The sequence below is a fragment of the Drosophila obscura genome, unplaced genomic scaffold (assembly GCF_018151105.1).
Source record: "Drosophila obscura isolate BZ-5 IFL unplaced genomic scaffold, ASM1815110v1 contig_1, whole genome shotgun sequence".
Lineage (NCBI taxonomy): Eukaryota > Metazoa > Arthropoda > Insecta > Diptera > Drosophilidae > Drosophila > Drosophila obscura.
The window spans coordinates 6,567,879-6,590,727 of NW_024542679.1; the positions used below are offsets into that span (position 1 = coordinate 6,567,879).

The following is a 22,849-nucleotide window of genomic DNA, read 5'->3' on the forward strand; positions in this document are numbered from 1 at the left end:
TTTATTTATTTTATTTCTTCTTTCTATAAAAAATTCTCTTCCCTTTTAACTTAAAACTTTAAGCATTTAAATGCCTTTGCCTATGCGAATTACTGACTCAAGCTAATTACATGCTCACGAGCATTGACCTTCACGCGTACGAGTGTCATATTCCATGGTCAATCGAAGCGAAGCTTTAGCTTAATCCAAACTGTAACTGAAACTGAAACAACGGTTGAATGAACTACAGGCCCCGAACACAAAGCAATTGGAAAGGCAAATAGAAATACGAGTATTGCTTGGATATTTATTTACTTAGCTGCTCTCTCCCTCTCCATCCCTCCCTTTCTCTCTGTGTGTTGAAGAGCAATGAAATGTTTATTTGCTTAACTTAGATAACAACAGCGACCAAAAGTCGTTTAGTTTATTTACAAAAACAAACTGCATTCAAGAGGCAAAAAAAAAAGGACTCTAAACCAGTCTCCTTCTCGTGCGATTCTCTCGGCTGCAAACTACAAGTGCCAGTGGATTTTCTCTCTATATTCATGGTGTGTGCTTACTGGTGTGTGTGTGTGTGTGTTTGTGTGCATGTGTGTGTGCATGTGTGGGTGTATCTGTGTGTATGTGTCAATCTATAGAGTGGCCACTACCAACTACCAACATCCCTGCATGAGACCCAATTGCTGTATGGCACCACAACCAACACGATTCTGCATATAATCAGGGAAATTGCTCTGCAATACACGCATCGTATTCCGTTTGTAATCGGGCACAGCATGGGTCACCAGCTGACACGTTTGACTCCGGTACACGGGCTTAAAATTCTCCTCCGCAAAGGTGGAATTTGTGTCCCAGCGATAGACCTCGGCGTCGCCTTCATTGCGGAAGAATATGGCCGAGCCATTGTCGGTGCCAATGATGACCATGCGAGTGGGTTTCTTGCCCAGATCTAAGCACAGGAATATCGGTATTATTAGAGGAATGTCAGATATACATATGTCTGTTAGGACTCACCCAAGATGCGTCCATCGGCAACGCCACTGCGTAGATACTCAGATTTTAGGGAGAACAGCTTGCTGGTGCTCAAGTACGTAAAGTACAGCTCTGTGGTGCCACAATCCCTGCGGATGAGCGCAATGTACAGGACATCCCTCGAGCGACAGCCGGCAGAGACAGCCTTGGGCAGCACCACACGGAAGCCGCGATCCGCCTGCAGATTGTACACGATAATGGCCCGATTGGCGGCATCACTGACGTACACAAAGCAGCCGCCGTCCGGTGCATAGTCCACCACCAGATACTGCAATCGGGAGCTGCTCGATGTGAGGCCCTCGAGGGAGACGGTTTTCAGCACTTTGCCGGTCTTCACGGACATGGCCACCACCTTGGGCGCACACTTCCGCACTGGCGTTTCGAGGGTGTTGACAATGCCCGTGTCCAGGACCCACAGCACCTCGTTTTGATCCACCACCAGATCGACCACCGACTGGAGCGCCTTGCAGTTGCCCTCCTCCTGCAGATCCCAGCAGGGATACGGCTTAAATGTCGTTGAGCAGGCGCCGGGCTTCACGCTCGTCTTGACCAGAGTGGCGGGCACACCCTTCCTGTAGCGTGGCAGCGCCAAAAAGATGGTGTCCCCAATCAGCTGTGCCCGTGTGGCAATCACATTCTTGGAGACGAACTTGCCCGAGCTCTTGAACAGCGACTTGGTGCTGGCGCAGGGGAACTCAAACTGTCCGCCCGTCCACTGGATGGGCTGGGCATCGGAATGGGCACGATCCGGTGTCCACAGGCCATACTTTGTGCCCTGCGATTGGCACAGATCTGCGCCAAAAAGGACGAGGACTAACACTACGGAGAGCCAAGGCAGTCTCAGCTTGAATGCCATTCTGTGTGATGCTCGGGCTGGGGCTGCGGCTGGGGCTGGGGCTATTGGTGCTGCAGACTGTTGCAGACGACGTGCGCGACTGTGCTCTCAGACACCATTAAGTGGCGTGCTTTTATAACCACAGTTCGAACCAGAAACGGGCTACGGCAGGCCAATGTGCAACGTGCTTTGCCACCGATTCTCAATTTCCATACTAACAAAAAACATTGCAGAACCTTGGCCAAAAGTTTGCTCAATGCGAAAGTGGCAAAGCGATGCTGTTGATTGTGATGGAAATAATTGAAATAGTTTACGCGCAGCAATCGCAGAAATTGGCTCCCTCCTTGCTTCCATTCAAGCGACAAGTAATGTCCCTCAAGGAGGATGTGGTGCCTTCCCTGCTGTGCTACTGGGCAGGGCTGTCGGGCGGGCAGCCAATGAAGTGATTGCAATTACTGTTTGATGGCCCCGGGAAAGCCTCACAAGTGTCCATCGGCCATCGGTCGTCTGTCTCCTGATTGCCGGCGGTATTTTTAGCTAATTGATTATGTGCACAATGCGCAATCTTTGGCCAAATGACCCTCAGATGCTGTGATTTAACGAGCTGTAATTTTCCAAGCCGCAGGATGACTGCACGCCTGTCGATTGTCGAGTGGTGTGTGTATGTGTGTGTGTGTGGATTGGAGTGGAGCTCCTTGCCACGTAATTACCCCTTGAATAGGGTTTAAGCTCTCTGTCTATGTCCCATTCAACCATTCATCCATTCAACCCGGAATCATGCCATGCCCCACACAGACATGCATGCCCATGGCTCCAACGTGTTTGGCATGTCAAATTGTCAGCCAAAGACCCGCATTCCCCCACAATAGCTCAATGATTTATATGCCACCAGCAGCAGCAGCAAAGAGCAAGCAGTCAGCCCCCACCCCAGATGGCACCACAAGAAAAGAAAAAAAAAAAAAAAAAAAAAAAAGAATTGATGCCAAGCATTTCCGGGATGGTCGCTCATCTGACACATAATTTATGTAAACCCCCACCCAACAAATGGGTGGAAGTTTTTGGGTGATAAGAGATAGCCTCTACCACTGACCCCCATTAGCCAGCAGCCAACAGCCACCCTACCAATTTCCACCTTTAGGCCACATTTTCCACACACACACACACACACACACACATTACTTGACAGGTCTTTTTATTGCCGGCTAAACGAGGCGAATGCGTCATGAGAGTGGGAGTGGGAGAGCGGCAGAGCCGGAGTGGGAGCTGGGAGCAAGCGGGAGCGGGATTTATGCAAACGCCAACAAAATGCTTCTTTAAAACTCTCTTTCTCTTTCTTTCACTATCGCTCTCACTCTCAGTCGATGGATGAACTTTTTATATATGCCAATGCTCGTATAATTCAAATTGAATAAACGCAAATAAGCCAATAATTTGTCCGGCCATTGTTTTTTGTTGCCTCTGCCAGTGGCAAACCAAAAAAAAAAAATCGAGGAATAAAAATAAATAAAAAGAAAACAAAGAATAATTCTATCAGACTATGAGAATACCTCAGCTTTTGGGGAAATGTGCAAAGAATCCGCTTATAAGGAGCAGAAATAATACAACAAAAGCGGAAAAAATAAATACAAAAAACAATATACATAAATAGAAAAGATTTTGCATTACCTTACAATTGAAAATGAATCTGCTTTTGGTATTACACAAAAAATACACAATAAATAACCAAATTCCTTCCCTTCTCCGGGCACCAAGATTTGATAAAGGCAAATATATTAAAATTATAAATATAAGTAAGTTTCCTCAAGCGTATCTTCTGCCTGTCACGTACCTACACCTAAATACAACATACCCTTTGTACCAATCACAAGCCAGAGTACAGAGCCCCGACTAAAAAAGTACAACAAATGTTGTCTGTGGTCACGTTTGAATTTCTTTGGTAAATGGGCCGCGACATTTATTTAACTCAACGATTGCTTATGCAAAGTCAAGCGATTTATAAAATACGACCACACGAAAGTTTAAAAGATATTTAATGGGGGGTATATACGAATTAGAAGAAACTGGGAAAACTTTCATGAAGTTTTTAGCCAAAGTTCTGAGAAAGTCGATCGGCGGCTGGACCCTCATCAATCACAGAATATGTAGACGAGCGAACCGATTTAAAGTTTTAGTATACAGGGTATTAAAAAGCCATCAAATGTAGAGGGGTATTAATCCGCACATTCAATCCATTTTGTTTCACTCTGCTGCTTTCTCTGACACTCTTTGGTTTTTGCTGACTTCAGCTGAAAGTGGCCGTTACTTTGCCACTCAATTTGTCCCATAAATGGCCATAATTTATGCCCTTATCCAGTGCCACAGTGCCACAGTGCCTTTGCTTAATTGAAATTACTTTTATAGACATTTTGGTGGACTTGCGAGAGGGGGAGGTGTGTGTATATCGAACGTCTGTCCATCGTGAATCCATATTGAATACTTAGTGCTGCCGTGCTTGTGTATTTATGAGCTCAACAAATGCTCTGCTTTGCTCTCCAATGGCAGCATTTTAAACGTTCCATTTACGCATCTGCCAAATACAAAAAGTAGAATAACATTTTACGAGTGTATGCCCTGCCCTGCCCTGTCCTGCATTTTGGCTGCTGTCGCTTTGGATGTGGGAATACACTTTCCTCGAGGGGTATTATGCCCGATTCTAATCACACTTTATATTATTCTGATTATTTTCTGGGATTTTATTCTATATTCTATATACTCTACGAGTATATTCCAATATATATTCTATTCTATTCTATTTTATTCCTTTCTCTCTCTCTTTTCTCTATAGAGTATTTAACTTCTTGCTTTTCGTTTAATTTAACATTTTTTGTAATATGTATTTTTGATGTTATTTATATTGAAACGCATAAATATTTATCTACAGCTCAGGCTGAAGCTTCAGCACTCAGCTGATGGCATCGGTGGTCAGTGGGAAAGAGTGAGAGAGGGTCAGAAAGAGACAGACAGAGACTGTCCAACAGATTGGCAGACAATCCGCCCACATAGCCACACAAGTGTGCTGCAGTAGGATTGTGCGTCTGTCTGTGCCACAAATGATCATCTAAGGAAATAGAAGAGCAGAGGCAGAGGGCACAGATTGAGGCAGAGGCAGAGGGCACAGACTGAGGCAGGAGGCAGGAGGCAGTGGCAGTGGCAACTTATGGCAGTTTATTAAAACGAATTTCACACAAATTCAATCTGCATGTAATTTGAAATTATATACAGCATCCGAGACAGCATCTTACTCTTCTCTCCCTCTCTCTCTCTCTCTCTCTCTCTGTCTGTGTGTCTCTGTGTCTCCATCGATACGGAAGCTGAATCTTTGACCCCTCCGAAAAAGGGTTCAACATTTTTGTTATTCTTTCGTTTATGAAAATATTGACCTGCCGATGGACGACACTCTCTGGTTTTTTGTCGCAGATTAAATTTTTGTGTGCAAGATTTAATGGTGGGGGGGGCGGGCAGAGGGTCCATAATTCAATGCACGTGCTGGCGGCGGCGGCGGCGGCGGCGCACAGTGCCACTTCACTCCACGAGGCACAGACAAAGGCGAAGGATGAACAATGGGTGCCCTCCGGGCAGGAGGCGGAGGAGGAGGAGCCCTTTCCCGAATATGTCAACGCGTTTTATTTGCTATTATTTGATGCGTGGGCGGTTGGGTGTTGTTGCGAATGACCACGTATCTGCTTTACGGGGAGCGCAGGGTCATTGTGCCAGGAGAAATGGACACCTTTAATGGGTGCCACAATCCCAGGGTAGCATGCGAACCGATGCCAAAAAAGATATGCAAAAAAGATTTGGCTTTAGGGGGCAACCGGATTTGAACCGGGGACCTCTCGATCTGCAGTCGAATGCTCTACCCCTGAGCTATACCCCCAACTTGAAAACAGGCGACACTGAGATGTATTTCAAAACCGTATCTCAGACGAGAATTCGAGATAAAATGTATCTGAAAATAGCAGCGCAATGCAATCAATATCCGGCAGATTGTTTAGCAAAATTCTCCAAGGTGGAGTTGAATGCAACTGTGAATGCACAGGAGTGCAGAAGGATCTGATATCTGCTGACGCTAAGGGGGGGGAGGGGAGGGAGAAAGTTCGAGTATCTGTGCTACGTGCGTCAATGGGAATGATTTCTCAATCACTTGCAGCTCCATATTTTCGGTGTCTCTGTCTGTCTGTGTGTGTGTGTGTGTGCTTGAGCGTGGGTATTCATACATTTCCATTGATTCTGTTGCCACTTCATTGATTCCCCGTTGCCTGCTTTGATGCCGATTCTTGTGAAGTCTTATCACAGAACAAGCCTCAAACTTGCTCAACTGATAGCTGCAGCCACCCAACTGATAGCAGAGCTAGCAGTTGGGGGCACCCACCCAAACAGATGTTTTTGTCAGCTCTGAAAACCCAACAAGACATCGAAACTTTCTACTTGCAAAGGTGCAGGGCACACACACATACACACACACACAGAGAGAGTGGCAGCATTTTGGTATTGAACTTTGGCAATAGTTTCGACATGAACCCTGAACTTTAAAGAGTGAGAGAGAGACAGAGAGAGAGAGAGAGTAAAGAAGGGAGCGTGCAGTGCATAAATGATCGATGAATGGCCAGACAGAATCCAGCCTGAGCCACAGCCGCCACAATTTTGAACAATTTTAAATTTGAAACCAGCGCCAATGCTCTTCCGCATTGCATAGAAACAGAGCCATAAAAGAGAGCACAGAGTGTGTAGTGACAGAGGGGGTGTCCAATGGGGAGAGGGGGCGGGGTTGGTGCTGCTGGATGCATGTGTGGTCTATTCAATTTCCGGCGTATGAAGCGAGTCAGTCAGACGTGCAGACACATGTTTCCCCTCATGTTTACCAACCGGCCAAAACGGCCTTGCCACAGAACACGCACCAACACGCCGAACGATGCATGCAAATCGACAGCATTTATATTTAAAAGCAGAATGCAGCAGCCCCTCTTCACACAGACAGTTTTTCATCTTCATTCGTGGCTCGGCTCTCAAACTTGGCCCAAAAACGGCTTAAACGTGTTAACCGCTCCAATAGAAATGGCCTCTCAGCTGCTGCTCCTCCAACTGCTGGCGGTGGTGGTGGTGGTGTCCACTCTCCTCTGCTCATCGATGGTGCATGCCGGCTACAGTTCCACTGGTGGCGATGAGTCCTCCGGCAGCAGTGCCTCCAACTCGATTGGCACCAGCAAATGTGACAAGAATCCGCTGGCGGAGCTCACCTTTCAGCTGAGTGGCAGCAACCTGCACTGGCCCTGCGACTCCACCAAGAACATCTACGTGCAGTCCGGTCGCTATGTGCCCCGCAATGTGATTGTGACGAGAGCCCAGCTGCAAAGGGATTCGGCATTTGTGGCACTGCCACGCTACAAGCAGGGTGTGCCCTTCACGCTGGGGAAGGTGAATCTGAAGAAGGGCGAGTGCCTCACCAAAATTGCACCGTATCCGTGCTGGGCCATACAGGAGGAGGGCAACTGCCAGGCGCTGCAGTCCGTTGTGGATGTGGCTGTCGATCAGAATGTGAGTGCAATTAACTTTGACATTGTTCCATATCCAGTGGAGGCAGAAAGGTGACACTCTCTCTCTCGCTCATCCAAAAGTGCAATTTGTTTGCAATTAATTCTACATTGCCACGTTGACACTTTGCGCTCTTTGATGGCTTTAAAAAATGCGTATTTTCATGCATTTTTTTGGGTGGGAAAAAGAGAGAGAGAGAGGTACCACAGGGGTACCTAAGTTTCGCAGCAGAAGATATTACTTTGGCAAAGAATTTTCCCCTTTATTTCGCTTTGGATACATCCTGCTACCCAACCGCTGGCTCATTTGAAGGATAGTTACTTTTGGCTAGGGAGTGTAAGGGCCCTACAATACAGGGTACTTACGTAGTCTTAGCCACACCCCCACCCGTTAAATTCACAGTTTTTATTAACGCTTCTCTTCAGCATAAATTGCTTTTTTAATCAAATAAACGGGTCGACAAACACGAAAAGCTTCAAATAAAATTCATGTCTGGCAATCGGTGCCGAAAAAAAAATCCCCGAAAAGAAAGAAACGGAACGCAGCGAATGACAAGAGAGCTTGCCGCGATAAAAAAAAAAAATGGAACTGCAGTGTAAATGGAATATTATAAAAGGCCAAAAGGCCATCCCACGCTGGTGTCCCAAAAACTTTCAACTGCGAAGCGAAGCGCAACTGCAGCTGAAGCACCATGTAAATGCGATGCAGAAAAAGTTCTGGGAATTAATTTTTGAAGCGTTATGCCAGCACCAATTGCAGTGCCAGGGCCAGGGCCAGGGCCAAGCGCCTGCCATTTTGATTAGCCATTTGGCCAAAGCGCTCTTTTTGCGATTTCAATTAACAGCAATTTGCTATTGCTGCTGAAATTGTTGACAGCTTTAAATTTTCAGTGGTTTTTTTTTTTGCATATTTAAATATTAAATATTTAAATGACGAGAAGGAGCGGGAAAGAGTGTGATAGATTAAGGAATACCCTGTGCATTTCCAGGGATAAATTTCGATATATATCTATGCTGCTAGTTACTGCTTGAAATATAGTTAAATTGGATTAGTATATTTACGTACATGCGTAGAGCATCTTATTATAATTATATAATTATTATTATATATGTATGTATATATATTTATTATTATATAATTAAATATGTATATATATATATTATTATAATTATATAATATATTATAATCTGATGGCTGCCCTTTTCGTACTTCACTTCGTTCCCCTTGCACAGGGTATTCCCTCAGTGGATCTGTCGCTCCCAATGTAATTCCTCTACCCATTCAATTATTTTGCTCATTTAAATGCCATCCACAGAATTGCCAATTCGTTTATGCAAAACATTTCAATATTTATTTACACGAAAAGTCACAGCCAACAGCAACAACAACAACAACAACAAAATTGAACAATTGAAATTTGAGCTGTGTGTTGGCAGTTGCAGCAAACAGCAAACAGAAAAGAACAATAAAAATAAAAATAACTACAATTGAAATGTAAATAAGTACACTACGCAATAGCAATAACTACCAAACAATAGCAACAATTTTAAACCAATGAAATTCAATGTTTTCCCACCCCCCAGAGATATTATATGGGCTGATGAATGAATGCAATGGGCGATGGGCGAAGGGCGATGGCATTTCAATTAACATGCAAACATGAAATTAAGGAAATATTTTTGATGGCTTTACAGGGTCTGCTCTGGGCACTGGATGTGGGCATTGTCAATACGCTGGAGCAGCCGATTCGTCGCTGTGGCCCCAAAATAGTGGCCATCAATACGGCCAACCATAAGGTGGTGAAGAGCATCGATCTGAGCGATCTGGTGACCTCCGAGAGTCGATTGCAGTTCATCGTCGTGGACTATTCAAAGGATAACAAGCCATTTGTGTAAGTCTGTCTGTTCTTTATCTTTATCTTTATCTGTATCAATATCCACCCTATCCTGTATCATTGTGCAGCTACGTGGCCGATGCTGGTGCGCGCAGCATTCTCGTTTATGACATCACCGGTAACAAGTCCTATCGCATTGTCCTGCCAAAGGCGACGGCACCCACCAGCGATGTGCTGTATGTGGCACTGACCTCCAAGGCGGACGGCACCTCCACGCTCTTCTTCAGCTACCTGAGCTCCTCGCGCCTGTACTCGATCAAGGGCGAGTATTTGCGTGTGGGCCAGGGAGCGGGCTCCATCATTGATGTGGGACCCAAGCCCTACGGCAAGCAGGCAGTGCTCCTGGGTGCCGATGGCGGCACCTCGCTCTTCTTCCGCTACAAGGGCGAGAATGACATTTATCTGTGGGACTCGGAGACGTGCTTCAAGGCCTCCAATCTGCAGGAGGTGCAACGCGGCGGCGACTGCCGCCTCTCCACCCAAGTGCTGCCCGGACACAAGCGCTTCATGTGGGCGCTGGAGAGTAATTTTCATGACTTTATCTCGGATCGGACGGGCTGCAATGGCGCCTCCATTGTCCTGCATCCCGTGGTGAAGGAATGCGATGATTAATCAACGCGTTTAATGATTGATTGATTGATTGATTGATTGATTGATTGATTGATTAATTGATTGGATTGGATTGCTGCCGTTTATTTATGCTTAATGTTTGCTACTCTTAATGTTTTTTGTTGTTATTTGGGAGAGTAAATCTTTTGTTGTTTTGTTGCTCAACAAGTTCCCGCCTCGCAAACGAATTTCGTGAGACTGAAAATCATTCCAGTGGGGCACTGGGACTGCTTCATCGCTGCCCCCACGGCATCGCAATGATGGTATATCGAACAGTTGGCCAAATCGCCAACCATTCCCACGCGCTGACAGAAACCTCCGGTGGTCGAGGGTACTTCGGCGGGATCCATGGCGTCCCCTATCCGGCAAACCAATCGCTGGGCATCAAAGTACGCGCCCTCGGGGCACTGCTGGGTCTGCAGTGTTCCGTTGAGGCACAGGCAGTACTCACCGCTGGCCGTGGCGTCAGGACACGTGGAGATGGCAAAGTTCGTGCAGGATCTGCTTTGCTTTGCCTCCACAAGCATCCGCGAGGATATCGACCGCCTGGAAGGAGGCACACAGCTGTAACCGTTGAAGAAATAGCCCTCGGAGCAACGCATCAGCAGGGGGAAGAAGGTATCCGTGGCGGTGGCATCCTTCTGGCAGACATAATAGAAACGACTGTCCGCCGGCCAGGCGCCAGCCTCCCCGGCACGACTGCACGCGTACTGGGCCGCCGAGCACTGGTCGCTGTCCTTCGGCAGGGTGCAGCTGTCGGTGAGGGTGGAGTAGGCGGCTCCGTTCGCACACTGGCGCGGTGTGTCCACGTTCTGGGTGCTGCACTCGTGGTAGTTGCGGCAGTCGTAGGGATCTGGGAACATGCCCGGCTGCTGGCAGTAGAACTTGCCACGCACTGGGACGCGGCACTTGGCCTGCCAGGTGCAGCCAAAGGTGCCCTCGTCCGTGCAGTAGAAGCTGTGATCCGACTGGCACGTCATCATCGTTTGCGTCTCCCACTGGCCGTTGCCATCGTGCACGCAGTAGCCCAGGGTGGTGCAGTCCACGCAAATGAAGCCAGCCACACGCACATCCTGGCACGGATTGGTCGATGCTCTAGCGCCCACATCGAAGGGATGCACAGCCAAAGTGCTCACCCATCCTACAAGCAGCAAAAGTAATTGAAAAGTTGGCCTCATCTCGAAGACTGTGGTGGGGGATACGCTTGGCAAGGTCTTATATAGCGCCCAATCAAAGCACAGGCAGGAAGAATGTTTTGCACTTAATTAAAAAAAGATAAGCCTGGAGCAAACATTCTAATTTTCTTCATATCTCAGGGTTACACTTCGATGCTTTTTATTTATTGATAAATACAATCCAATCATCTCAGGCAACACAAAAAAATAATAAAAATTATACAAAAAGGCGCTCAGCATGTGCCGAGAACACAGGAGGATTGCTCGGGTCGGTAGTAGGTGCCATCGGGACACTGCATGTGCCGGAGGGTGCCGTTCAAGGCCGAGCAGTAATAGTACTTCCTGCAGTCATCCATGTCCGCAATGAGACCCACATGCTGGCAGCTGCTGGGCATCACCGAGAACTCACTGTCATTGGGATCCATGGGCGCCTCCGGCTGTGTTGGCATCTGGGGCAGCGTATTGCTGCTCGAGCGGCACACATAATCGACAAAGGTTTCGCCATCGTTGCAGCGATGCAGCGACGGATAGATGACGATCGTGTCGTTCAGATTCTGATTCACCGTCGACTTGCAAACGTAGAAGATGTTGGAATTGGTGGGCCATGCCGCCACGTAGCCCGCATGGGGACAGTGGTATTGGCTCTGCAGGCACACGGGATCCTGGAGCGTGAGGGTGCACTGGCCGGTGCTGGCATCGAAGGCCTTGTCGTTGCCACAGTCGACGGCGGCGGCCACCAGTGTGGCACCCACAAAGTAGCACATGTGATACTTCTGACAGTCGTACGGATCGGGAAAGATGCCTTGCGAGGTGCACTGAAAGTTGCCCTCGATGCCAAACGGATGGCAGGGTCCCGTGTCGTTGGTGCAGCTGCCCTGCCGGGCATTGCAGTAGTAGCCATTGGCCACATCACACGATTCCACGGGAATGTTCACCCAGCCGTTCGAGTGGCGGACGCAGGTTGCCAGCAGCTCGCACGACTCGCAGATGGGTCCGGGCGTCTGACGGCCCTCACAAGAGTTCGCCTCCCGTGGCTGAATGCGTCGTGTGGTCACCACGGTGGCAGCCATCAGCAGTGCCATAAAATTCAGCACGAGCTGCAAGAGGAAACGGGAAATCCAATTAGGAACGCTTTGGATAAAAGATTGAAATTTTTGAGATTTTTACCAGGCCCAAAAGGAATTTTCTGTGGAACATGATGACGTTTTCTTCTTGTTTCTTTTACGTGTGCTCCAGTGTCTAGCTCCTATGAGTCGCTCGGGTTGTCTGTGCAGATAGCGCCCCAAGTGGCAGCAATAAAAGAGGAACACTGAAATATCAGGTCTTAAGATAGCAGAGCAGAGGCGACTTCTTTATATCTGCGATTCGATGTGCGATGTGTGTTTTGTTTGCCTATCAACTTTCGAAAGTTAATAGAAGTCGGGCAAAGTACCAATCATAGCAGCAGCAGCAGCAGCAACAACAACAACAACAACAACGAAAACTGGAACTGGCATGCCGCAATGATGAGTAAATGATCCATATTTACACCAAAAACAAATGTGACAGCTTCTAAACTGAATCAGCCCATTCCTCGGTCGCGTGTGTGTGTGTTTGTCTGCCTAATGGGTAAATAATACTATAACTGGCCAAGAAGGGCTGAGTGAAAATGTGTGCATGCTAATATTTGTTTGAATTTCTACGAAAACACTTACACTGGCAATTACACGCCGAATTTCAAATTCGAATATTACCGCCAAACTTTCAACAGCACTGCCTAACCGATAGACAGCTATCGTGTGCACGCACCCTGTGAATGGCTGCTAGAGGTGGAAGAACTTCGATTGCATGTTTTTTCACACCTTTACAGGGTGACCTTCTGTATTTTTTGACGTTGAAATAATTTTATTTATATGTGAACGGAAAAACATCTATGCACTAATTAGTTTGTGATTTAGCTTAAGTATACTGGAAAGCTGAATTTTAACTCCATGAAAAAGGGTATACAAATGTCTATATGCTCTTAATTTCTGTTGACCTTGTCTGCTTAAAAAATCGGGAAATATGATATCCGATCATAGATAGAGAAGGATTAACCCATTGTCGAACAACAGGTGATAATTTTTTATATAAGCAGCATTGTTCTGCAACTTTGGCACGAAATGGGCAACCAATCTGAATACCTTGGGAATTATGGGATATTCTGGGCTTAAGATATTGTTTGTAATTTCAGGCTCCAATTAATGCAGAACTACTCAGTCTCTGTTTTAAAGATACTAATGAAATTTTGCAGCTCACGGGTTCCAATAATAGGTAGGTATCAGAACCGGGATAAATGTATTTAGAAAACACAAAACATATGCATTAATAAGGGAAAAAAACATGTCAATCTAGGATCAAATCATTATTAATGTTTCAATGGAGCTTGGAACAAAAAATTGAATACAACAAATAAGGTATACACAAGTACATACGCATAGAAGAAACTTGGTTGACCAGCAACAATGACGTCACATTTAGTCAACATTTACGTTTTATGCTTTGGCCGTTTTTGTTTGAAAAAGAGTTCTGAAAACTAGCCAATTCTGAACAAAATTTATTGAGGAATTGGATAAAATTATTTTGTCAGGGCTGAGAGGGCCAACTAGCTAGTAATATTAAACGGAATATCAAATTCAAGGAATATCAACGTCTTGTCGTGTCCGTCAGTATATTCACGGTATATTTTTATAATGATATAAGGTATATTTCGGTATATTTGTGAGGAGCGTTCCACCAACTTTTTCGAATAAAAAAAAAAAACAAAAAAAATTGGCTTGAAAGCTAACGGAGTTTGTAAGATAATTGGCAACAATTAATCAATTATTTATACGGTAATCGCCGCCGCGACATCATTTGGTTTTGGGGGACAGCGGACAGCGCGCACCCCCAACAGTCGCTAAGGATACACACCACACCACACATCACATCCCACGTCGGCCCACGCGTCGCCCACGATCTGAGTCACAGGCAGCACAAAGGAGCATTCAGCAGGCACATTGCAGCACAGTGCAGCAGCAACAGAAGTCAAGTGGAGACAATGACTTCCAAGACAAAGACAAAGCCAGCGCCCAAGTATAGGAAGCCGGGCAATTTGGAATTTGTGCGCGAGGATGACTACGTGGAGTACTATATATTCCCGAAGATGCCCGAGAATCTCAAGGATGAGTTTCAGGTGAAGGAGAAACTGTTGCGCATCAAAACGGAGATCATGGAGATTGTCAGGGAGCTGGTCATCCAGCGGAGCTACATTTGGCACAAGGATGAGTTTCAGCTGCAAGTGCGAACCGGCACACCCATGGAGCGTATGCTGAACGATGAGACCAATGTGGCCGAAGACGACGAAGATGGTAGGACAAGGACGGGCACGGGGAACGGGGACCCATTGAGTTCTACATATAGCAAGCAAATATCAATCAGAATGTTCTTTCTCTGCAGGGGATCTGCCGCCACACTTGCACGGGGTGACCCACTACGGCGACAACATTGGCGACGAATGGTTCATTGTGTACCTTCTGTTGGAAATATCGCAGGCACGCGGTGAATACATTGCCCGGGTCTCCGACTCCGACGGTGAGTTCGTGCTCATCGAGGCGGCCGATGTGCTGCCCGACTGGGCCTCACCAGACACCTGCGAGCAGCGTGCCTACATAGTCAACGGTGCCCTCCAGCTGCTGCAGAACTCGGCCTCCACCAATCCGGACAAACCGATGCCCGTGCCCATCGCCCTGCAGCGCATTCGTCTCAATCCCACCCTCTATCGCTGCTCCACGGAAGTGCAGAACGTACTTAAGACACGGCTCAAGGAGTTCCTGATTGCCATGCCCCACTACTCGATTCATCGGCAGATCGTGGAGGTGTCGCACAGTGCGGCGCAGCTGCTGAAGACACGCCCCCAGCTGGTGGCATCGGCGGTGCGGGCGTTCTGCGATCGCGACAACGAGGACATCAAGGCATTGAGAACCATGAAGTTTTTCCCCCCGGAGGCAGCGCGTGTCCGCACAAATGTCCGATTCACCCGCTGTCTGTACGCGATGGTGATGCACAACCAGTACACGCCGGAGAGGCGCCTCGGCTGGAAGATCACCGACGAAGTCAGCCAGCCAGAGCTCTACAAGGAACAGATTCTGGGCGTCAAGTTGTCGTGTGGCCTGGAAATTCTCGCCACCCAAGCGCAGCGCGCAGCGGAACAAAAAGTTGAGGATCTGCCAGCGTGGCGAGCGTATCTGAGGAGTCTCGAGGGCAAGGGCTACTTTCGGGACCACATCGAGGGCAGTGCCGAGTACATTCGGCTGCTCTGCAAGGCCAAGGAGTTCTTCAAGGGGAATCAGGATCGTTTCCGCACCGCGAAGCGCGTGGGTGCCGAGGTTCTGGCGCTGATGCTGCACCCGTCCGATACGGCATCGGTGGCCCTGCGCGACGAGCAGAACAATCTGCTGCCCAGCGATAAGGATGATTGGCTCAGTATTACCGCCGACGATCTGGATGCCCTGCTCCAGGATCGCTACGGACCGAACAAACTCTACAAGCCAAATGGCGACATGGACGCCGAGGAATTCACCAAGCAGCTAAGCGATTTCCTCGATCAGCAGTCGAACTTTGAGGGCATCGAACACGGCGGCTACGGCGGCCTCGACCTGGACTCGGATGATGACGAACCGGCGCTGCGGCACCCAAGGGCATCCACGTCTCATGGATCGCAGCTCAGAAAGAATCAGTCGATGCGCAAGGCCTGCAACCGCAACTCTCTGATTCAATCGGAGGAGGCGGATAGCACACACGTGCGCAACTTCCTGGACTTTGTTATACCGGAGGACAACTGGGACTCCAACTCCGAGATGAGCGATTATGCGGATGACGACGATATCGAGCGCAATTTCGATGCACTGGCCAGCTCCAGCACCGGCTTCCCGCTGGATCGCAGCATCCAGGCGTACATGAAGAAAATGGACCGGGAATTGTCGCAGACCACCATTGGCAAGTCGTTCCAGGGCAAGAAAACAGCAGCCACCAAGGCAGACGAGGATGACTTCGATGACATTGAGGACTTTGAGCCCATCAATATAAACGTAAATACGCTGAAGAACATGATGGACAGCTACAAGTCGCAGGCGGGTGGCGCAGGACCGGTCTCCAATCTGCTCACTGCGATGGGTGTGGGCATGTCGGCGTCGGCAGCATCCCCACCACCAGCAGCAGCAGCAGCACCCGAAGACGAGGCCAATGATCTATCAGAGTCGGCCGTGTAAGCAAGGCCGGGAAGCATATAAAATGGAGAGCATACAGGATACAGGTATCTTTTATCATAATGTCGTTAAGCAAAATGAATTAAATATATGTATATTTTATGTGTGTGTATAATTGATCAAACATCAAACATTGAGGAGAACACTTAATATAGTTTTGATTGCTAATCCTTGGATGCAGGCACAAAGTTACCATAGTCGCGTCGAACCTTGATCGGGGGCTGATCCCTGCCCTGGGAGTCGTTGCGCGAAGGTCTTTGATCGAAGAAGCGCTTGTGGCCACCGCCACCATGGTGCTCATCCCCGCCGCCGCCACCACCACTGCGCTCATATCCCCCGCCGCCACCACCACCACCACCACTGCGCTCATATCCACCGCCGCCATCTCTGCTGCCGCCTCCTCCATGATGATGCTGGCCACGATCTCTGCGCTGATAGGGATCGTATCTGTTCCGATTCCGATTGTGATTGTCTACAAGGCCAAAAGGATATATAGCTACAAGAAACAACTTTTGTACTTGGACACATACCTCTGAATCCCCCCCTGTCATGGTTATTATGATGATATCCGCCTTCACGCCGCTGCCAGCCACGATCTCCGCCTCCTCTGCGATTGCCATTGTATCGATTGTTACCAGAGTATCCTCCGCCGCCGCCGCCACCACCGCCGCCTCCTCCTCCGCCACCGCTCATCCAGTTCTCGACAATTGGCGGCCCGGGCACTGGCTTGCTGCAGTGTGCCATAAACTCCTCATCGTCTTCTGTGTAGCGCGAGCCGAACTCCGCCTCGCATTCCTCCAGAAAGTGATCCTTTTCGGGCAGACGATTGATTTTCCGATTCGGATCGACCATATTTTAGTTGCTTCTAATTATAGTTTTCGAGCATTCGGATTAAATCAAATTTAATTTGTGTGTCGCTTGTTTGCTGTTTCTTGCCTTTGCTTTTCGGTATATTTCTAAGGCGAACTGTAGTATTTTATACGGTATATTTCGGAGGGTCCGAACAAGATGTATTTAGTAATAAGGTGACGACTATTTTACATGCCAACAGAAACAATTAGAGAGTGCCATCTCCTTCTAGCGTTGATCTCTCCCTCTCAATACATGTGTATATATTTTTTTTTTTTCATGCATATTTACAAACGGATCCTCGCAAGAGAGCAGATGCTGTGAAGACGTCACCTGACAAGTAAACTCTCCTTGGGACAGATGGTATATTTTATGTTGAAACGGTCACACTGGATTGCAGGTTGATTGCGGGCTGCGGGGGCGTTTTTATTAAGGAAAAAATGCAATTAATTAGTCAAATGCACATATCCAAATGCACCGACAGCCAGCAATAAGCAGTGTATCATGCCGCCGCATCGTGGCCACAGTCAAACGCAAAGAAATAGCAACGCACACAACCTGTTCGACAGCACGCGGGGGAGCAGCAGCAACAGCAGCAACAGCAGCAGCAGAAGCAGCAGGAGACGACTTCACTAGTCATGGAGCAATCGGTGTCCGCACGCTGGCTGCGACGATATCGCGCCTTCTTCATCATCCTACTCCTCATCATTGGCATCCAACTGTTTCTCGCCTACAAGTCCGTGGACATAGCCGGTGGCAGTGGCTCCGGCCTGGACGTAGATATCGCACAGCGCAAACAGCGTGATGTGGCCTCGGCTGCGGTGAGAGCAGAGCCGGCAGAGAGCCTGCCACGTCCTGCCAGGCTGACCGCCAATCAACTGGGCTTCCAGCCCGAATGTGATATCCAAGCCAAGGAAGCAATATCGGCGCTGCAGCGCGCCAAAACGAAAGACTGTCGCCAACATATCGCACACATCGCCTGCTCCATACAGGCCGGTCGCTTCTATGCCATCCAGCTGAAGAGCAGCTGCCCCTCGGGCAACCACACGGCCAATGTGTCCCTCGGCTGCTATCGGGACGAGAAGGATCGCCGCCTGCTCGGCGGCTACTACACAAGCTTCAAGAACTCCAATTCGCCCAATCTCTGCCTGGAGCTCTGTCTGCAGAGCGGCTATCCCTATGCCGGTGTGCAGTATGGTCGCGAGTGCTTCTGCGGCTTCGATACTCCGCCCAAGGCGGCCAAGCTGCCCGACTCCAGTTGCAACATCAAGTGTCTGGGCAATGCCAAGGAGATCTGCGGAGGCTTCTATGCGATGAACATCTACGAAACGGGCATTGCCAGTGAGTAAAATCTATTGATGATTGTATTTTTGCCCTAAAAAACCTAAACGGCGTAATCTCTTGCAGAATTTACCGCCCAACTGGCGGCGAGTACCCCACCGTCGGGCGGCAAGCGCGTGCGGATTGCATTTCTGCTGACGATCAATGGCAGGGCGCTGCGTCAGGTGCATCGACTGCTGAAAGCTCTCTATGCGCCCGAGCATGTCTACTACATACATGTGGACGAGGTGAGTCAATGACCGGATTCCAGCAATTAATTCTGCCAATTTGCGCAATTCAACGCTGGACATTTATTTGTTGTTGCTGCAGCTTGAAGGCTGCAGGCAGACTAGTTATGAAATTAATGGGAGGGGCCTCGTTGGGCTTTTCGTTTTAGCGACAAGATTATCTGTACCGCAAACTGCTAGAGCTGGAACAGAAGTTCCCCAACATCCGTTTGGCCCGCAGACGCTTCTCCACCATCTGGGGCGGTGCCTCGCTGCTGACCATGCTGCTGCAGTGCATGCAGGATCTGCTCAAGTCCAAATGGCAATGGGATTTCGTGATAAACCTAAGCGAGAGCGATTTCCCCGTTAAGACGCTGGACAAGCTGGTGGATTTCCTGAGCGCCAATCGAGGCAGGAACTTTGTGAAGGGCCACGGCCGTGAGACCCAAAAGTTCATCCAGAAGCAGGGCCTGGACAGGACCTTTGTGGAGTGTGACACGCACATGTGGAGGATCGGAGATCGGAAGCTGCCCGCCGGCATTCAGGTGGATGGCGGCAGTGATTGGGTGGCCCTCTCGCGTCCCTTTGTGGCCTATGTGACGCATCCCAAGCAGGAGGATGAGCTGCTGCAAGCGCTACTGAAGCTCTTCCGACACACGCTGCTACCGGCGGAATCGTTCTTCCACACGGTCCTGCGGAACACCCACCACTGCCACACGTATGTGGACAACAATCTGCATGTGACCAACTGGAAGCGCAAGCAGGGATGCAAGTGCCAGTACAAGCACGTGGTGGACTGGTGCGGCTGCAGCCCCAACGACTTTGTGCCCGACGACTGGCCCCGGCTGCTGGCCACGGAACAGAAATCTCTGTTCTTCGCCCGCAAATTCGAGCCGATCATCAACCAGGCGGTGCTCCTGCAGCTGGAAGAGTGGCTGTATGGGCCGTATACCAGCGAATATCTGAACCTCCATGGCTACTGGCAGTCCCTCTACCATCACGAGGATGTGCACGGATCTGCAGATGACCTCGCCAGAACCGTGGGCGATAGCCTCATGCGGCTGGCTGGCCATCAGGCCAGGGTCGATCCTCTGGAGTTGCTGGAGCTCACGCACTACCTCCATCGGGATCAGTACAAGGGATTCCTGGTGCGCTACAGTGCCCGGAGGGCCACCGGCCAGGATGTGCAATTGGAAACGCGAGTACGGCCCGTCCAGCACGGCAAGCTGGCGCGGAATGCTCGTTTCAGCAAGAGATTACGCAACTTTGAAGTCTCCACGGACTTTGACCAGAAGGAGCAGGTGGCCCGCAACTTTGGGAAGCTGTTGGGGCCACAGAGTGACTTGGTACTCAGCTACACGTATCAGGGATCGACGGACTCCGGCGCTGCCTCGCACTCGTACAACCTCACGCTGCTGTGGATCGATCCTCTGGGTCGGCTGCAGGACTTCAATGAGCTGCACGTGGAGGACTCGTCCACCGATGTAATCAATCACTCAAAAACCCTGCTCAGCCATCCCATCACACCTGGTGTATGGACAGCGAAGCTGATTGGACGCAGCTCCATCTACGCACAGCTCAAATTTCTCATTTCCCCCATGGCCTATGGGAGTGGTGAGCCCCTGGAGAGCGCCTCAGAGGCGGAGAAACGCAACGGTGGCCTGGGCATAGCCCTGCCGGATGAATTTGAGCTGCCAGTGGAGTGGCAGCAGCATCTACACACCGACGATGAGCAGTTCTCCCTGCGCGAGGAGGCCGTGGCCAATGGGAAACTCACCGGACAGACGCTGCACAGTTGGATTGACGGGCTGGTGGGTAAATTCTTTCAGCTCAGGGAGAGCTGTGTGGTGGATGCGGGCACAGAGCTGTCGCTGCCACAGTGCAGTGACTCCGCCTGGAGCTCGCTGGCCGCCGATCCCAAGAGCGATGTGGATGCCCTGCTCAAATGAGAGCAAGGCAGCAGCCACTACAGCTCTACTCTTATTAGGTCCATTGTATTGCCATTGATCCAATTTGTTATTAATTTTCTAGTGTAAATACCTCTTTGTGTCTCTCAAAGTGCAAGATTCCAACTCAAAGAATTACTCAATTTGTATGCTCAATGCACCAAACCAACCATTAGGGTTTTTTTCCGTAGTTTTTTCTTTGTGATACTCATAAATGTGTAAACTTGAAACTAATCGCCATCTTGACTCGGGATGCTGGACTGGGATCGGCATACCGAACCCATGCCAAGTGCAGATCCAGATCCTTATATTTTTTTTGTTTGTTTGTTTTTTTGTCGCTTTTTAGAGCATTTTGCAATATGTATTAAATAGCAATTAGATTAAGCTAAGAACGAAACGAAGGTCGCCGCCCTGCTTTGTGAATACGCGACAGCGCACTGGACAGACACTCTTCCCCACCCACTCCGTAGCGTAGGGAGCTTGCAGCCAAATATTCGAGTTATAAATAAGGTTAGCTAGATCAAATTGCGCAACTAAGTCATAAGATAGGGTCTTCAATATTAACTCTTTCGCTCTACTCAACTCTGTAAGCTCTGTGTGTATTCTTCATATAAAGTTTCTTCAATTTTTGATTCACATATCAATATGCAACGCCAACAAGTTATCCAAAATAAATGAGCAATTCTACATGTACTAAAGTGATCGGTCTGCTTCAACAATTTTCGTGACCAGAACTAGAACCAGCACGCTGGTTCAGTTCAGTTAAGGTCATCATAATCTATGTATATTCATCTTTTTTAGGGGGGTGGAATTCTGGACCGGACCTTGCTCCTTGCAGGTATTCTATGTGTTAAGTAGGTTTAGACTTAAATAGACTTAAAGCCAAGGCTATTTGTACTGCCGTTCGCTGCTGGGGCGCACATTAGATGCACAGATCCTCATCGGGATCCTCGTCGTCGAAATCATCGTCGGCATCGGGTGTGTAAATGATGTTGCCCTCGGCCGGCTCGCTGGTGCTGAAATGACAATGTTTAGTTGGATATTTAGCTAATACACAGATATGACGCCTCACCGTTCGTATGGCAATGTGAGAGCGTTACGCGCCACTACTTCATCCTCGTCAAGCTCTATTTTGAAGGTGCTGCTGGCCGGCTCTGCTGTCTGTTCAGCCTCCGGCGATGGCTGCTTGGGCGAACCAACTGCTGCTTGTCCGTCCAGAGGCGTCACATGAAACTCCGTTTTGGTCACCTGGCAGGCGTAGCGTTTGTTGGAGACCCCGCCGCCGGGCTTGCGCGATATCAGCGACATGAGGGTCTCCGTCTCCAGGCGGAGAATCAACTCGGCCAGATACTCGCAGCCGGCGAGTATGTACTGCGCATGGTGATGCTGCAAGTGCTGCGGCGAGGCCCAGAGGAACACGCGTCTCACGTGCTCCGAGCGACGCAGCCTGTTGATGAAGCTGAAGATGTACGCGGGTGTCTGGTAGCACAGCAGGTCGGCCAATGTGGGCAGTATCACATTGTATTCGGCCTTTGTGCTGGCCCCCATAACCGTGGCAGGAACGGATTTGAAATCCGCGGCTTCTCCAGACTGGTTGTTGTTGTTATTGTTGTTGTTGTTGTTGCCGCACTCATTCAGCAGCGCCTGGTAGCTGGACACGTGCCTCAGATTGCCAATTGGCAGCGTCTTGATAGTGCCCGCCTCCTGTCCCTGCTCGTGCAGCAAACTGTCAATGAACCTAAGGGCAATGCGCTCCCGATTTAGTTCATCTGCAACGAGGGAAACGGAAACGAATTGCGGCACTGCTTATGCACTTGGCACACCAAATTTCTTGGCTGGGACTCACCTATTATGAGGACCACCTTCTGTTTGGTCACCAGCAGGTTGGACAGCATTCTATGTGCATTTATTTATAACTATTTATGTGAGAACTGAGAAATCGTACAAAATTTGTACACTTTGCTTTGTTGTTGTTGTTGAAGACGTTAGCAACCAAGCGGCGTTAGTGTGTTTTGTTCGCTGCGGTATTTTATTGTGGCACGCTGCACGAAATACCAGAAGCCGTAGTTATCGCTATCGATGTAAGAACAATGAAAATATCCAAATGAATTAATGAAAGTTCTTTCATTACGAAAAACGCGCTATTTTCCC

The 22,849-nt window shown here is 48.9% G+C and overlaps 8 protein-coding genes and 1 non-coding gene across 9 annotated transcripts; 3 read left to right on the forward strand and 6 right to left on the reverse strand.

Moving 5' to 3' along the window:
- Window positions 1-313: 313 nt before the first annotated feature.
- Window positions 314-1,898, reverse strand: LOC111067506 (major royal jelly protein 1). Its single transcript, XM_022356599.2, has 2 exons — window positions 994-1,898; window positions 314-928 (listed from the first exon to the last, which is right to left on the reverse strand). Exons 1-2 carry the CDS (start codon window positions 1,865-1,867, stop codon window positions 633-635), a joined length of 1,170 nt encoding a protein of 389 aa, XP_022212291.1. The 5' UTR covers window positions 1,868-1,898; the 3' UTR covers window positions 314-632.
- Window positions 1,899-5,687: 3,789 nt separating this feature from the next.
- Window positions 5,688-5,759, reverse strand: Trnac-gca. Its single transcript has one exon. It is a non-coding gene; the product is annotated as a tRNA-Cys (tRNA).
- Window positions 5,760-6,861: 1,102 nt separating this feature from the next.
- On the forward strand, window positions 6,862-10,108 carry LOC111067518 (major royal jelly protein 1). Its single transcript, XM_022356615.2, has 3 exons — window positions 6,862-7,417; window positions 9,109-9,305; window positions 9,377-10,108. Exons 1-3 carry the CDS (start codon window positions 6,938-6,940, stop codon window positions 9,918-9,920), a joined length of 1,221 nt encoding a protein of 406 aa, XP_022212307.2. The 5' UTR covers window positions 6,862-6,937; the 3' UTR covers window positions 9,921-10,108.
- Window positions 9,981-11,119, reverse strand: LOC111067519. The gene has a single exon (XM_022356616.2). The coding sequence runs from the start codon at window positions 11,093-11,095 to the stop codon at window positions 10,079-10,081; it is 1,017 nt and encodes a 338-aa protein (XP_022212308.2). The 5' UTR covers window positions 11,096-11,119; the 3' UTR covers window positions 9,981-10,078.
- A 102-nt stretch (window positions 11,120-11,221) lies between these two features.
- On the reverse strand, window positions 11,222-12,508 carry LOC111067520. Its single transcript, XM_022356618.2, has 2 exons — window positions 12,260-12,508; window positions 11,222-12,189 (listed from the first exon to the last, which is right to left on the reverse strand). Exons 1-2 carry the CDS (start codon window positions 12,287-12,289, stop codon window positions 11,326-11,328), a joined length of 894 nt encoding a protein of 297 aa, XP_022212310.2. The 5' UTR covers window positions 12,290-12,508; the 3' UTR covers window positions 11,222-11,325.
- A 1,329-nt stretch (window positions 12,509-13,837) lies between these two features.
- On the forward strand, window positions 13,838-16,501 carry LOC111067540 (protein ecdysoneless). Its single transcript, XM_022356658.2, has 2 exons — window positions 13,838-14,460; window positions 14,549-16,501. The coding sequence occupies exons 1-2, from the start codon at window positions 14,151-14,153 to the stop codon at window positions 16,357-16,359; spliced, it is 2,121 nt and encodes a 706-aa protein (XP_022212350.1). The 5' UTR covers window positions 13,838-14,150; the 3' UTR covers window positions 16,360-16,501.
- LOC111067543 (RNA-binding protein cabeza) lies at window positions 16,423-17,459 on the reverse strand. The gene is made up of 3 exons (XM_041593838.1): window positions 16,887-17,459; window positions 16,771-16,828; window positions 16,423-16,677 (listed from the first exon to the last, which is right to left on the reverse strand). Exons 1-3 carry the CDS (start codon window positions 17,206-17,208, stop codon window positions 16,521-16,523), a joined length of 537 nt encoding a protein of 178 aa, XP_041449772.1. The 5' UTR covers window positions 17,209-17,459; the 3' UTR covers window positions 16,423-16,520.
- A 102-nt stretch (window positions 17,460-17,561) lies between these two features.
- On the forward strand, window positions 17,562-21,412 carry LOC111067539 (xylosyltransferase oxt). The gene is made up of 3 exons (XM_022356657.2): window positions 17,562-18,546; window positions 18,613-18,773; window positions 18,923-21,412. The coding sequence occupies exons 1-3, from the start codon at window positions 17,844-17,846 to the stop codon at window positions 20,699-20,701; spliced, it is 2,643 nt and encodes an 880-aa protein (XP_022212349.2). The 5' UTR covers window positions 17,562-17,843; the 3' UTR covers window positions 20,702-21,412.
- Window positions 21,413-21,498: 86 nt separating this feature from the next.
- Window positions 21,499-22,770, reverse strand: LOC111067542 (elongator complex protein 5). The gene is made up of 3 exons (XM_022356664.2): window positions 22,545-22,770; window positions 21,771-22,467; window positions 21,499-21,714 (listed from the first exon to the last, which is right to left on the reverse strand). The coding sequence occupies exons 1-3, from the start codon at window positions 22,591-22,593 to the stop codon at window positions 21,621-21,623; spliced, it is 840 nt and encodes a 279-aa protein (XP_022212356.1). The 5' UTR covers window positions 22,594-22,770; the 3' UTR covers window positions 21,499-21,620.
- Between the last annotated feature and the right edge of the window lie 79 nt (window positions 22,771-22,849).

Excerpts from the sequence above, each read along its gene's own strand:
- LOC111067506 (XM_022356599.2), bottom strand. The coding sequence starts at position 1,867 with ATGGCATTCAAGCTGAGACTGCCTTGGCTCTCCGTAGTGTTAGTCCTC. Across the intron at positions 929-993 it reads TGCCGATGGACGCATCTTGG|ATCTGGGCAAGAAACCCACT; the intron begins GTGAGTCCTAAC and ends TCCTGTGCTTAG.
- LOC111067542 (XM_022356664.2), bottom strand. The coding sequence starts at position 22,593 with ATGCTGTCCAACCTGCTGGTGACCAAACAGAAGGTGGTCCTCATAATA. Across the intron at positions 22,468-22,544 it reads GAAGGTGGTCCTCATAATAG|ATGAACTAAATCGGGAGCGC; the intron begins GTGAGTCCCAGC and ends CCCTCGTTGCAG. Across the intron at positions 21,715-21,770 it reads CTCACATTGCCATACGAACG|CACCAGCGAGCCGGCCGAGG; the intron begins GTGAGGCGTCAT and ends TTGTCATTTCAG.
- LOC111067519 (XM_022356616.2), bottom strand. The coding sequence starts at position 11,095 with ATGAGGCCAACTTTTCAATTACTTTTGCTGCTTGTAGGATGGGTGAGC.
- LOC111067540 (XM_022356658.2), top strand. The coding sequence starts at position 14,151 with ATGACTTCCAAGACAAAGACAAAGCCAGCGCCCAAGTATAGGAAGCCG. Across the intron at positions 14,461-14,548 it reads GGCCGAAGACGACGAAGATG|GGGATCTGCCGCCACACTTG; the intron begins GTAGGACAAGGA and ends CTTTCTCTGCAG.
- LOC111067539 (XM_022356657.2), top strand. The coding sequence starts at position 17,844 with ATGGAGCAATCGGTGTCCGCACGCTGGCTGCGACGATATCGCGCCTTC. Across the intron at positions 18,547-18,612 it reads CTACGAAACGGGCATTGCCA|AATTTACCGCCCAACTGGCG; the intron begins GTGAGTAAAATC and ends AATCTCTTGCAG. Across the intron at positions 18,774-18,922 it reads ACTACATACATGTGGACGAG|CGACAAGATTATCTGTACCG; the intron begins GTGAGTCAATGA and ends TTTTCGTTTTAG.
- LOC111067518 (XM_022356615.2), top strand. The coding sequence starts at position 6,938 with ATGGCCTCTCAGCTGCTGCTCCTCCAACTGCTGGCGGTGGTGGTGGTG. Across the intron at positions 7,418-9,108 it reads ATGTGGCTGTCGATCAGAAT|GGTCTGCTCTGGGCACTGGA; the intron begins GTGAGTGCAATT and ends ATGGCTTTACAG. Across the intron at positions 9,306-9,376 it reads AAGGATAACAAGCCATTTGT|CTACGTGGCCGATGCTGGTG; the intron begins GTAAGTCTGTCT and ends ATCATTGTGCAG.
- LOC111067543 (XM_041593838.1), bottom strand. The coding sequence starts at position 17,208 with ATGGTCGATCCGAATCGGAAAATCAATCGTCTGCCCGAAAAGGATCAC. Across the intron at positions 16,829-16,886 it reads TGACAGGGGGGGATTCAGAG|ACAATCACAATCGGAATCGG; the intron begins GTATGTGTCCAA and ends TTGGCCTTGTAG. Across the intron at positions 16,678-16,770 it reads CAGCGCAGAGATCGTGGCCA|TGGTGGTGGCGGCGGCGGGG; the intron begins GCATCATCATGG and ends ATATGAGCGCAG.
- LOC111067520 (XM_022356618.2), bottom strand. The coding sequence starts at position 12,289 with ATGTTCCACAGAAAATTCCTTTTGGGCCTG. Across the intron at positions 12,190-12,259 it reads GAAAATTCCTTTTGGGCCTG|CTCGTGCTGAATTTTATGGC; the intron begins GTAAAAATCTCA and ends TTCCTCTTGCAG.